The 15,000-nt window shown below is 42.0% G+C and overlaps 1 protein-coding gene across 1 annotated transcript in view; it reads right to left on the bottom strand.

Moving 5' to 3' along the window:
* LOC143277952 (tetratricopeptide repeat protein 23-like) overlaps positions 1-15,000 on the bottom strand; it is a 31,086-nt gene that overhangs the window by 12,207 nt on the left and 3,879 nt on the right. The window contains exons 5-9 of the mRNA XM_076582933.1: positions 14,802-14,925; positions 11,909-12,065; positions 10,033-10,158; positions 7,259-7,385; positions 3,631-3,713 (exon numbers count right to left, since the gene is read on the bottom strand). Of these exons, the coding sequence (XP_076439048.1) occupies positions 3,631-3,713; positions 7,259-7,385; positions 10,033-10,158; positions 11,909-12,065; positions 14,802-14,925 (617 nt within the window). The remainder of the gene's footprint in view (positions 1-3,630; positions 3,714-7,258; positions 7,386-10,032; positions 10,159-11,908; positions 12,066-14,801; positions 14,926-15,000) is intronic.

Below are 15,000 nucleotides of genomic sequence, written 5' to 3'. Positions count from 1 at the left end.
ACCCCTGTTAACTTATCACTGACTTGTATTAATTTATCACTCACCCTGTTAACTTATCACTGACCACCTAGTAACTCATCACTCACCCCTGTTAACTTATCACTGACCACCTAGTAACTCATCACTCACCCCTGTTAACTTATCACTGACCACCTAGTAACTTAACACTCACCCCTGTTAACTTATCACTGACCACCTAGTAACTCATCACTCCCCCCTGTTAACTTATCACTGACCACCTAGTAACTCATCACTCACCCCTGTTAACTTATCACTGACCACCTAGTAACTCATCACTCCCCCCTGTTAACTTATCACTGACTTGTAGTAACTCATCTCTCACCCCTGCTAACTTATCACTGACTTGTAGTAACTCATCACTCACCCCTGTTAACTTATCACTGACTTGTAGTAAATCATCACTAACCCCTGTTAACTTATTACAGACACCACCACCACCACAACAACAACAACAACAAAAAGGAAAAGAAAAAAGAAAGAAAAAAAAAGGGGCGGGGTGGCGCTGTCAATGTGGCGACGCACTCTCCCTGGCGAGAGCGGCCCGAATTTCACACAGAGAAATCTGTTGTGACAAAAAGAGTAATACAATACAATACAATACAATACAATGTCACGTTTTCTAGACGGCTACACAGTCACGTCTTCTAGACAGCTACACAGTCATACCTTCTTGATAGCTACAATCACATCATCTGGATAGCTACAGTCATGTATTCTACATAGCTACTGTCATGTCTTCTAGACAGCTGCAATCACGCCAAACCTAGATAGCTACAGTCATGTCTTCTAGACAGCTACAATCACGCCAAACCTAGATAGCTACAGTCATGTCTTCTAGACAGCTACAATCACGCCAAACCTAGATAGCTACAGTCATGTCTTCTAGACAGCTACAATCACGCCAAACCTAGATAGCTACAGTCATGTCTTCTAGATAGCTACACAGACATGTCATGTCTTCTAGATAGCTACAGTCATGTCTTCTAGATAGCTACACAGACATGTCATGCCTTCTAGATAGCTACAGTCATGTCTTCCAGACAGCTATACAGTCATGTCTTCTAGATAGCTACACAGTCACATCTAGATAGCTACAGTAAAGTGACATCAAATCTAGATAGCTACAGTCATGTCTTCTAGACAGCTACACAGTCACATCTAGATAGCTACAGTCAAGTCAAGTCAAATCTAGAGTCAAGTCAAGTCAAATCTAGATAGCTACAGCCAAGTCACATCAAATCTAGTCAAGTCACGTCAAATCTAGATAGCTACAATCAAGTCACGTCAAATCTCGTCAAGTCATGTCAAATCTTGATAGCTACAGTCAAGTCACATCAAATCTAGAGTCACGTCACATCAAATCTAGATAGCTACAGTCAAGTCACATCAAATCTAGAGTCAAGTCACATCAAATCTAGATTTACATCAAATCTAGATAGCTACAGTCAAGTCACATCAAATCTAGAGTCAAGTCACTTCAAATCTAGATAGCTACAGTCAAGTCACATCAAATCTAGAGTCAAGTCACGTCAAATATAGATAGCTACAGTCAAGTCACGTCAAATCTCGTCAACTCATGTCAAATCTAGATAGCCATAGTCAAGTCACGTCAAATCTAGAGTCAAGTCACATCAAATCTAGATAGCTACAGTCAAGTCACATCAAATCTAGAGTCAAGTCACGTCAAATCTTGATAGCTACAGTCAAGTCACATCAAATCTAGAGTCAAGTCACGTCAAATCTAGATAGCTACAGTCAAGTCACATCAAATCTAGAGTCAAGTCACGTCAAATCTAGATAGCTACAGTCAAGTCACATCAAATCTAGAGTCAAGTCACGTCAAATCTAGATAACTACAGTCAAGTCACATCAAATCTAGAGTCAAGTCACATCAAATCTAGATAGCTACAGTCAAGTCACATTTAAAAAAGAGTCATGTCAAATCTAGATAGCTACAGTCAAGTCACATCAAATCTAGAGTCAAGTCACATCAAACCTAGAGTCAAGTCACATCAAATCTAGATAGCTACAGTCAAGTCACGTCAAACCTAGAGTCAAGTCACGTCAAATCTAGATAGCTACAGTCAAGTCACGTCAAATCTAGAGTCAAGTCACTTCAAATCTGGACAGCTACAGTCAAGTCACGTCAAATCTAGATAGCTACAGTCAAGTCATGTCAAATCCAGAGTCACGCCACATCAAATCTAGATAGCTACAGTCAAGTCAGGTCAAATCAAGAGTCAAGTCACGTCAAATCTTGATAGCTACAGTCAAGTCAGGTCAAATCAAGAGTCAAGTCACGTCAAATCTATATAGCTACAGTCAAGTCACATCAAATCTAGAGTCAAGTCATGTCAAATTTAGATAGCTACAGTCATGTCTTCTAGATAGCCACACAGTCACATCTAGATGGCTACAGTCAAGTCACATCAAATCTAGAATCAAGTCATGTCAAATCTAGATAGCTACAGTCAAGTCACATCAAATCTAGAATCAAGACATGTCAAATCTAGATAGCTACAGTCAAGTCACATCAAATCTAGAATCAAGTCACGTCAAATTTAGATAGCTACAGTCAAGTCACATCAAATCTAGAATCAAGTCATGTCAAATCTAGATAGCTACAGTCAAGTCACATCAAATCTAGAGTCAAGTCACATCAAATCTTGATAGCTACAGTCAAGTCACATCAAATCTAGAGTCAAGTCACGTCAAATCTAGATAGCTACAGTCAAGTCACATCAAATCTAGAGTCAAGTCACGTCAAATCTAGTCAGGTCACGTCAAATCTAGATAGCTACAGTCATGTCTTCTAGATAGCTACACAGTCACATCTTGATGGCTACAGTCAAGTCACATCAAATCAAGTCACACCAAATCAGATAGCTACAGTCGAGTCACATCAAATCTAGTCAAGTCACGTCAAATCTAGATAGCTACAGTCACATCTTCTGAATAGCTACACGGCTAAGGGACATCCAATTCTACAACGCAATAAAAAAAATAAATAAATATAAAAAAAACAGAAAGAAAAAAAAACTAGTAAGGAAAGAGCATCACAATCAAACAGTTTCAGTTTCAGTAGCTCAAGGAGGCGTCACTGCATTCGGACAAAACCATATACGTTACACCACATCTGCCAAAAAGCAGATGCCTGACCAGCAGCATAACCCAACGCGCTTAGTCAGGCCTTGAGACAATCAGACAACACAGAGCAAAGAAAGTGAGATTTGGGATTTGGAATGGTTTATTCACAATCAGGCCACAGCCCCTAGTGAAGGGGGTATACGTAAACGTAATACAACTCAACGAAAACACATAAGCAAATAAACATTAATATAGGCAACAAACCGTGCATTGTATCCATGTAAATATATAGACAACAAAAAATACATTATAACTGTTTTACGAAGTAACAATTTCTCTTAATTTGAATGCCTTATATAAGAATACCGAAAAATTATGTACGTCATTGGTATTGCTTGACGACATTAACAAATTCAACTTGAACAGAGAGGGATGCTTGTAGTACTTAGGTTTTATAAATATTTGACGTAGCAAAGAAAGAGAGAGAGAGAGAGAGCCACAGAATCAAGACCCAGGACTAACTTTGCAGTGGCCACATCGTGAGCCTGTTGAAACAGCTCGATGGTCTTCTCGTGGTTGGCATGGCGACCCTTGCTTTGCTCCAGCTGCAGCCAATGTACAACAACAGTTTCAGTTTCAGTTTCAGCTTCAGTTTCTCAAGGAGGCGTCACTGCAGTTTCGGAAAAAAAAATTCCATACACCCTACACCACATCCGCTAGACAAGATGCCTTCCCAGCAGCATAACACTATGCGCTTAGTCCGGCCTTGAGTGCATGCCTGTATATTTGTGCGCCAATCAGAGGGGGATTTCTTCTACAGAATTTTGCCAGAAGGACAACACTCTCGTTGCCATGGGTGCTTTTTCAGTGAGCCAAGTGCTTGCTGCACAAGGGACCCCCGGGTTTATCGTCTCATCCGAATGGCTAGACGCTCAGCTGGATTTTCCAGTCAAACTTGGGATTCAGATTCAGATTCAGATGGTTTATTCATTTTAGGCCTAGGCCCCTCATGAAGGGGAAAGTGAACAGACAATAATCATATCATTTAAGACATAAAGATCAAAACAATATCAGGTTAATCAGGAACATTAAGAAGTGAGAATTTCCCTGTATCTAAAAGCTTTGTAGAAAAACAGAGACAAATTTCGCAAAACATCATGGTCAGTACAAGACAACAATAGAACCAGTTTGAAGAGACAAGGTTGTCGATAGTATCTGGGTCGAATAAAAGTTTCTCTGATCATCACGTCAAACTCGGGAGAAAGGGCGAGAGTGGGATTCAAACCCACACCCCTCGCAGACTCTTGATACTGGCGGCTGAGCATCTTAACCATTATGCCACCGTCCTCCTTAAATGCACAACAGACTAAGATAAAATGAAATGAAATAAAATAAACAGATAAAATAAAGATTGAAAGTTTCGATTCAGAGGTGTCTGAAACTTGTGGTCTTAGCCATCTTGTGCTACACCACATCTGCATGCTGCCAAAAAAAAGGAGCAGATGGTTGTTTGGGGGACGTGGTGGCGGTCTCCACTCTGGGAGGGACGCTCACTCAGTCTGGCTCCGCGACTAAACCATTATTGTCGTTAGCAGAGGCCCTTGCAGGTGGTGTCCAAAGTATGTTAAAACAGAACAGGCACCACTGAGTTTCAGTTTCAGTAGCTCAAGGAGGCGTCACTGTGTTCGGACAAACACACATGCACCACTGAACACCACGGAAGTGACTCAGCAGCAGTGCAGGGTCTCCTCTGGTGTGTGGCCTCCTGGCGACCTAACACTGATGGTTCCCTGTGGACTGCCGATGCTGAAACTGTGACAGACGAATCCGTGTGTGGCCGTGTATGGTGGGATCTAAATGAGCGGCATGGGAGTAACGCCACTGAAACGGTGCAGATGATGGGGCGGCAAAAAAAAAAAAAAAAAAAAAAGAGGAGCAGACGCCTGTCTTTTGCATGAACGCAACATGGCTCTTCAGGCCTTGAAAGCATACCTTAGGTTTGTATCAAAACAGGAACCATAAAATGACATTATCAAACAAAATAAACATCAACTAATATGTTGAAATATAACACAGTGATAGATAAGGTGTCACATGCATCACAAACAAACAACTGCAAGTTTCATGCATAAACAACACAAGTTTACCGTGCACAAACAATTTCAGGAAAAGGGGGGTAACGCATTCACAGAAACGAGACAGAGTGACATGCATACTATGCATGGATCAAAACTAGGCAACAACACACACGCAACAACAAATAAATAAATGATAGAAAATAAAATAATTTTAAAAAAGGGCCAAAGATTCCACAACCTTCAATTTTAAAGCTGTTGGGGCGATGAATTCATATCTACTGTGTCTAGGGCCCGACATAAGAAGGCACAGCCTAATCCTCCTTGTCTTCAACTGCTTTAGCTCATTCAACTCCAGGTATGAGTTAACTCACTCTGGACCATGAAACGCTACAGCATTCCTGACGTAAGGTAGCGCTCTGGACGACGGAACGGTATAGCGGTTTTGACAATTAAACATTTGTCCACATTTTCCTCATGGGGCAGCATAACAATTGCAGCTACACCGGGCATTGTGAACGTGTCAAGGGTCGAATGGAAAGTGTTTTCATGAGACTGGGCAAACTAGATCATGACAGCGGCTTTTACCGCTGCTGAAGTGAATGAAATGCTTCAAATTGAAGGTTTTGGCATCAACGAGGATGATGAAGACGTTGAATAAAGTATCTGCAGTGAAGAAAGCTACCAGCAAGAAGTTACTGATAGTGACTCAGCTTCTGAGAGCAGTGAAGAGGGAGGGGGGTGAGCATTCACACGATGTGAGGAGAGGGGTCAGTGGGTCAAGTATAACGAGTTTCATTCAGTTACTTTATGTTTTGTGATTTTTTTGTGATTTTTTTTTCCTAACCCTAACAAATGGGTCGTCTGTAGGGAAAAGCAAGGGAGAAAACTATTCATCAGGAGTGAGTTAACTCATACCATGATCACTTCCCCTGTGGACCAGGTACAAGTATTCTCGTACCAATACACTATTCCAGTTTCGTTTATTCTTGCTTGGTACGGTTCACATTCCAAACTGAGCAATATACGGATCCAGAAGCATAAAAACGAAGCTTTGCTTGACCTACTGGATCAACAATTCTCCATCGACTTTCCTTCCCTGTTTTAGTGAACAACCCTACTGTTTACAGCAGTGGTCTCATGCACTGCTGGTCCAGGGGAGATGTAACAGGAATGTAGCTGCAGGACAGAATGAGTTAACCTTCCCAGATTGAAGTCAGATACCCGTTCACACCTGGGTGGGGAGGGGTGGGGGGGTGAGGGAAACTGGAGTGTGATAAGAAACTCTAGGGAGAGCTGGACAGTACAATGACTTCAGAGAAGAAGCCCCCTCAGTCAAGTGTTTCAGCCCTTAACTCCTTACACTCCATGTGGGCCGGGCCGCACCCAGGTCATTACTCCTGGACACCCGTGTATTGCCGCCTTTTTTTTTTCCAACCTGGTCCTTAACAGATTTGAACCCGCGCATCCATTGTGATCGCCACTTCAGGACTGATTTCTGGCAGACGTTTTAACCACTGAGCTGCCATACACCTACTTTGAGTAGGGAAAATGAATCCTTATGAAGTTTACTTTCATTCCTCCTTGACCAGATCCAGCTGGAAAACTCTTTTCCGCTGCTTCTGCCATTGCCTTGAGAGTCCTTGTCCTCTCTCTGCCAGAAATTAAAAAAAGCTGTTCCATGAGGCTGTAGGCAGATGCACTCACAAACCCTCTTGCACCAATCTCTATGGCGAGGACTTTGGCTTGGAAGCCAGATTCTCTCAGGCTGCTGGCTAGACTAGCATACTTCTCGGTCTTGTAGATGTGGGCTTTCTCCATTCTGCTTTCGTATGGCACAGTGAGCTCAATCAGAATCACTTGTTTCGTTGCCTTGGGGTGGAGTACTATGTCAGGTCTCATGCCGCTCTTGCTGATGACAGTACAGTACAGTACAGTACAGTACAGTGCAGTACAGCACAGCACAGCACGACAGTACAGTACAATAAAATATAACGTAACAAAACAGACCCCCCCTCCCCCCGCCCCCACCCACGCCCCCGCCCCCGCCCCCAAAGACACAGGCTCCACATTACCTTGCCGTACTCATGAAAGACAGTGATCAGTCGGAGGCTGTCTCTGCCGTACACCTTCTCCATCAGCTCTATGGCCTTGTCGTACTTCACCCCCGCTACTGCGTGCTTCTTCTGTCGGCCGTACAGCCTGGTGACACACACACACACACACACACACACACACAGTGATGATTATTATAACACTGTTGTTATCATTATGGTTATATATTATCATTATCATCATCATCATCATCATCAGTATTATTATCATCATCATCATCATTATCATTATCGTCATTTTTATTTTTATCATTATCATTACTATTATTATTATTATTATTATTATCAGTAGTAGTTGTAGTAGTAGTAGTAGCAGTAGTATAATTATCATTATTATTATCATCATTATTATCATTATTATCCGTAATCATATTGTTCTTATTTTTCTACTTATCATTATTATCACTATTCATATTCTTCTTCTTATTATTATCATTATCATTTTTCTTTAAATCATTTCTTATTTTAGTAGTAGTTGCAGTAGTAACATCATTACTATTATCATCATCATCATCATGATCAGCAGTAGCAGCAGCAGCAGTAGTAGCAGTAGTGGTTGCAGTAGTAGTAGTATGATGATCATCATTGACATCATTGTCATCACCATCACTGATCATTATCACTAGTATTATCATAATTATCACTGTCACCATTATCATCATCATTAACACCATTATTATCATTATTATTATTATTATTATTATGATCATTACTATTACCATACTTTTCATCATCATCATTATCATTGTCATCACTGTCATTATTTTTATCATTGTTATCGTTATCATCATCTTTATCATGACCATCACCATTATCATCGCTATCCCTGTCACAGTCGACCTCACTTTTCCTGCTTTTGCAGAGGAGGCGTATGACATTCATGGTTTGGGGGTGTGTGGCCACCATCTTAACAGACTTATAGTTTTTGTTTCCTGTGCGTTAACCTTCACTAACTTTTCCCTTTTCTCCCTTTCCTCAGTTTTTTTCCATTCCCCCTTCCTTTCCATGGATCAGCGAGGTATGACACTGACCGAGTGCTCTTCCAGTTCTGTCAGTTTCTGGGCGCTCTCTGTTCTCAGGAGGTGTGCTCTGACCGAGGTAGCTCTTCTTCTTTGTTCGTGGGCTGCAACTCCCACCCACGTTCACTCGTATGCACACGAGTGGGCTTTTACGTGTATGACCGTTTTTACCCCGCCATGTAGGCAGCCATACTCCGCTTTCGGGGGTGTGCATGCTGGGTATGTTCTTGTTTCCATAACCCACCGAACGCTGACATGGGATTGCAGGATCTTTAACGTGCGTATTTGATCTTCTTCTTGCATATACACACGAAGGGGGTTCAGGCACTAGCAGGTCTGCACATGTGTTGACCCGGGAGATCGTAAAAATCTCCACGCTTTACCCACCAGGCGCCGTCACCATGATTTGAACCCGGGACCCTCAGACTGAAAGTCCAACGCTTTAACCACTCGGCTATTGCGCCCGTCACTAAGGTAGCTCAACTGTTTGTGGGGGTATATGTACCCTGTTCCCTCCCCACCTAGGAGTGAAGAGCCCAGTGACATTTCGTCTGTGAGGCCAACCCTGTGTCAGATGGCGGACACTTTTGTTTATGATTAACAGGAACAGTGGTATCGCAGTAATGGTGTGAAAATGTGTGTGAGTGAATCAAGAAAGTTTAGTGTGTTTTATTAACTCACTCCGGTAGGGGGCTTAGTAGGTGGTGTCCTAAGTACGTTAAAACAGAACAGGCACCACTGAACACCACCGAAGTGACTCAGCAGCAGTGCAGGGTCTCCTCTGGTGTGTGGCCTCCAAGCGACCTAACATCGATGGTTCCCTGTGGACTGCTGACGCTGGAACTGCGACGGACGAACCCGGGTGTGGCCGTGTACGGGGGAATCTAAATGAGCGGCGTGGGAGTAATGCCACTGAAACGGTGCAGATGATGGGGCAGCAAAAAAAAAAAAAAAAAAAAAAAAACTCACTCCGGATGACAGAACGCTATAGCATTCCTGACGTAAGGCAGTGTTCCCGATGACAGAACGCTATAGCGGTTTCGACAATTAAAATTTTTTCCACGTTTTCCTCATGGGGTAGCATAAAAATCGCAGCTACACGAATGCATTGCGAATGTGTCAAGGGTTGAATGGAAAGTTTCTTTCTAAGGTTCCATAACTATCTACTCGCTGGCAAGCCATTGACCTTGGTACCCCACATGACAAGCTAATCTGCGTACGTATCAAAAATGGCGTCGCAGGCAATATAAGTGGAAATTGTTTTTAGCAAACTAGATCACGACAGCGGCTTTTTACTGCTGCTGAAGTGATTGAAATGCTTCAAATTGAAGGTTTCTACATTGACGAGGATGATGAAGACGTTGAATAAAGTATCTGCAATGAAGAAAGCTACCAGCAAGAAGGTACTGACAGTGACTCAGCTTCTAAGGGCTATGAAAAGAGGGAGGGGGGTGGGCATACACACGACATGAGGAGAGGGGTCAGCGGGTCAAGTATAGCCAGTTTCATTCAGTTACTTTATATTTTGTATTTTTTGTGATTTTGTTCCTAACCCTAACAAATGGGTCATCTGCAGGAAAAAAGCAAGGGAGAAAACTATTCGTCCGGAGTGAGTTAAATCAACGTAAGTTGAACTCTGTGTCCTATTTTGTCAACTGCCTGTGACCACCGTGTGAGCGAGCGGCGTGATGAGCGTTGTGTGACTATCCCACTCACTTGGCCATGGCCAGGAACAGCTTAATGTCCGTCTTGTCACAGTCCTCATCTGTCACACAGTCCAGACGCGAGCGCTCCTGAGCGATGCGATCCGCCTTCGTCAGGTACTGCTCGGCTTCCGAGTATGTGGCTCACAGTCAAGGAACAATACAGAATTCACACAAAAAATATCCAACAACATCGAAAAACTGTTCCACCTTCTCTGTCAAATGGCTGCCATACAAACTCAGTTTCAGTTTCAATTTCTCAAGAAGGCATCACTGCATTTGGACAATTCTATAATACACGCTACACCACATCTGCTAGGCAGATGTCTGACCAGCAGCATAACCCAACACATTTACCGTAACGTTCGGTCTATTGAGCGCACTGGTATATAAGCCGCACCCACTAAATTCATACTTATATAAGCTGCACTGGCTTATAAGCCGCACTTATTTCCGGTACTGGAACACATACTGATACTACAGAAAAGCTGTCAATACTGTAGGTTATGAAATAAACACAAGTGGGAACAACACAAAGAAAAGCAAGCGAAAATACTGCCAGTGCCACAAAAAAATAGTAAATAAACACAATGAAAATAAGATCCATAATTTAGGGATAGTCACATTAATTTAACGTCATCCTGCTCAATGAATCCACTGAAATCTTCGTCTTCAGTGTCTGAGTTGAAGAGAGCCAGCACAGCTTCCTCCGCCATCTTGTCACTGACTTCAGCCTCGCTTTCACTTCATGAACATGAACGCAAAGTGGAGGTCGTTGCTGGTTCGTCGCTTGCACTGTCTTCTGCTAGGTCAATCGTCTTCAATTTGAAGGCTGCGTCATAGGCATTACATCGCATTTTCGGCATGATGAGGGTGCACGCTTGAGCATAGTAGAACTGAATGCTGATCTGAAGGCTTTAATGTGTGGGGATTTGATCTATAAAATGTGAAAAGTTAGCACACTATCTTGAAGCTCATCCAAAAATTCATGGACAGAAATCATGATTTTGGTGAGTTGAAGGGCAGCTAAGAATAGACGAGAACGTGACACTCCCGGGATCGTTAAAATCCTCAAATAAGCCGCATCACTGTATAAGCCGCAAGAGGCTGAAGCTGGGGTAAAAAGTCGCGGCTTACAGACCGAACTTTACGGTAGTCTGGCCTTGAGTGCATGCATATAATACTTGTGCGCCAATCAGAGTGGATTTCCTCTACAGAACTTTGCCAGAGGACAACACTCTCGTTGCCATGGGGTTTTGGTTTTGTTTCGTTTCTTTTCAGTGAACTGAGTGCGTGTTGCACATGGGACCTCGGTTTATCATCTCATCCGAATGACTACATGCTCAGTTTGGTGTATGTGTGAATGTGTGTCTTCATGTTTTACATTTATTTGCTTATTTATCATCATTGTTGTCTTATTTATTTATTTATTTATTTATTTATTATTATTATTATTATTACTACTACCTTTTTTTATATTATAATTATTATTTATTTATTTATTTATTAATGTAAGCTTATCTATTATTTATTCACCTTTTTTTTCTTTTTCTTTTTTTTTTTTCTCAAGGCCTGACTAAGCACGTTGGGTTACGCTGCTGGTCAGGCATCTGCTTGGCAGATGTGGTGTAGCGTATATGGATTTGTCCAAACGCAGTAACACCTCCTTGAGCTAACCAGAAACTGAAACTGAAACTGAAACTCAGTTTGATTTTCCTGTCAACCTTGGGGAGAAAGAAAAGAGGGCTTGCTTCAAGTAACTGTGCAAGAAATGGATGTGATTTAAACCAACTGCCTTGCCCTGGTTACATTCCAGACTTTCTCAGTCCAAAGCTTTAACCACTCACTCGGCTGCTGCATCTGTACAAACAAAACTAGGCAAAGGATATTTCTTCATGGTGGTGGTGGCCCTGCCCAGGGTGTAGTACATGCTGATGAGCACCTTGTAGATGTCGGCCTTCTCCTGCACGGACTGAGACACGTGGGCCCCATGCAGCATGATGCTCTTGGCTGTCTCCGCGTGGAACTCGGCCTGTGGCGCGTACCCTGCCACCACAGTCGTGTTTTTTGTTGTTTTTCATCATGACAATGATCGATAGCAATGATGATAATGATGATAGTGATGATGATAATCATAATGACAAGTATTAACATCATCATCCTCATCATTATCATTATTAGTTGTAGTAGTAGTATCATTATTATTATTATTATTATTATTATTATTATTATCATTATTATTGTTGTTGTTGTTACCATCATCATTATTACTGTTATTGTTACTATTATCATCATTATAATTAGATAACGATAACAATAAGAAGAAGGATGATGATGATGATGATGATGATGATGATGGCAATGGTGGTATTACTACTGCTACTACTACTACTACACTACTACTGCTGCTGCTGCTGCTGCTCCTACTACTGCTACTACTACTATTTGGTGGTGGTGGTGGTGGTGGTGGTACTACTACCACTACTACTGATGATGATGATGATGATGGTGGTGGTGATGATGATGACGACGATAGTAAAAAAAAAAATAATAGTAATAACAACAACAACAACAATAAATCTTATATTTCTTTTGTGAATAAAACATAAATAAATAAACAAACAAACGAATAAATAAATAAGTGAATGAATTATTATGACGGATGAACAGACAAGACAGATGATGGTGATGATGATGATGATGCTATTGTTGTTGCTGTTATTGATACTTACACACACAGTGCCAATCTTCGAGAAGAGATGAAACTCAAAGCACTCTACAAAAAAAAAAAAAAAAAAAAAAGAGAGGATTTTTCATCAGAATCTTGCTAGGGCCAACAAGTGATGGTGGAGTGATGGCCTAGAGGTAACGCGTCCACCTAGGAAGCAAGAGAATCTGAGCGCGCTGGTTCGAATCACGGCTCAGCCGCCGATATTTTCTCCCCCTCCACTAGACCTTGAGTGGTGGTCTGGACGCTAGTCATTCGGATGAGACGATAAACCGAGGTCCCGTGTGCAGCATGCACTTAGCGCACGTAAAAGAACACACGGCAACAAAAGGGTCGTTCCTGGCAAAATTCTGTAGAAAAATCCACTGCGATAGGAAAAACAAATAAAACTGCATGCAGGAAAAAATACCAAAAAATGGGTGGCGCTGTAGTGTAGCAATGCGCTCTCCCTGGGGAGAGCAGCCCGAATTTCACACAGAGAAATCTGTTGTGATAAAAAGAAATACAAATACAATACAAATACAAATACAAATACCCTTTTAGCTGCCACAGATTCTTTCACATACACTAAAGTGACATGCCACAAAAGGGACCTCAGCCAATCGTCTCATCCAAAAATGACTAGCGTCCAGGCCACCACCACTCAAGGTCTAGTGGAGGGGGAGAAAAATACTGGTGGAGTGTGGAGTTCGATGCTGTGCGTGCGGTCACGTTTTCTCACTTGCACTGTTGATGCCTTACCACAAAAGGCCATTACTCCACATTATGACGCAGATTGAAGCTCACACTTCACAGAAGCAAATACAGGAAAGCTTGTGGAGTTTATGATAAAAAAAAAAGTTAAACATACATATGTGTATGAAGTACACACACACACATGAACAAGCGTGCAAACGAAACAGCTGCATATGCACAGGAGAATTTTTACCGACAGCAAGGTGTTTCACACTATACTCTGCACCACAATACCTGTATTTTGTACTGACTACAGGGTGTTTCACACTATACTCTGCACCACAATACCTGTATTTTGTACTGACTACAAAGTGTTTCACACTATACTCTGCACCACAATACCTGTATTTTGTACTGACTACAAAGTGTTTCACACTATACTCTGCACCACAATACCTGTATTTTGTACTGACTACAAAGTGTTTCACACTATACTCTGCACCACAATACCTGTATTTTGTACTGACTACAGGGTGTTTCACACTATACTCTGCACCACAATACCTGTATTTTGTACTGACTACAAAGTGTTTCACACTATACTCTACACCACAATACCTGTATTTTGTACTGACTACAAAATGTTTCGCACTGAACCCTGCATCACAATTCCTGTATTTTGTACTGACTACAAAATGTTTCGCACTGAACCCTGCATCACAATTCCTGTATTTTGTACTGACTACAAAATGTTTCGCACTGAACCCTGCATCACAATTCCTGTATTTTGTACTGACTACAAAATGTTTCACACTAAACCCTGCATCACAATAACTGTATTTTGTACTGACTACAAAATGTTTCACACTAAACCCTGCATCACAATAACTGTATTTTGTACTGACTACAAAGTGTTTCACACTAAACCCTGCATCACAATAACTGTATTTTGTACTGACTACAAGCTGTCTCACACTATACTCTGCACCACAATACCTGTATTTTGTTCTGACTACAAGCTGTCTCACACTATACTCTGCACCACAATACCTGTATTTTGTACTGACTCCAAGGTGTTTCAGACTATACCCTACACCACAATACCTGTATTTTGTACTGACTAGGTGTTTCAGACGATACCCCACAACCACAATACCTGTATTTTACTGATAACAAGTAAGTGTAACAGACAATTCAACAAAACTTCTCCTCCTCATCCTACTCCTCTTTCAAAACCCAGACCATGCATCTGGCTCAGGCTAAAAAAGATCTGTCACATTTCACCAAGTGAGCGTGCACACGCATGTGTGTGCATGTATGTGTGTGTGCGCATGTGGTGCGCACGCATGCATGTGTGTGTGTGTGCAGGTCGAACCGACCTTTTAAATCCAGGTAGGCCTCCCCGAGATCCACGTGAGTCTTGGCCAGCTTCCAGTGGTGGCTGCCATGGACGATCCGCGTCAAGGCGATGCAGCGCACGTACTCGTGGATAGCGCGATCCGCCTGCAACACCAGCACAGCCAACATCCACATGAAGACACATACACACTCTCTCTCTCTCTCACACACACATGCACA

The sequence above is a fragment of the Babylonia areolata genome, chromosome 35, assembly GCF_041734735.1.
Source record: "Babylonia areolata isolate BAREFJ2019XMU chromosome 35, ASM4173473v1, whole genome shotgun sequence".
NCBI classification, from domain to species: domain Eukaryota; kingdom Metazoa; phylum Mollusca; class Gastropoda; order Neogastropoda; family Buccinidae; genus Babylonia; species Babylonia areolata.
The sequence above is the reverse complement of the archived record's forward strand: the minus strand, read 5'-3'. Positions and strand labels throughout refer to the sequence as shown.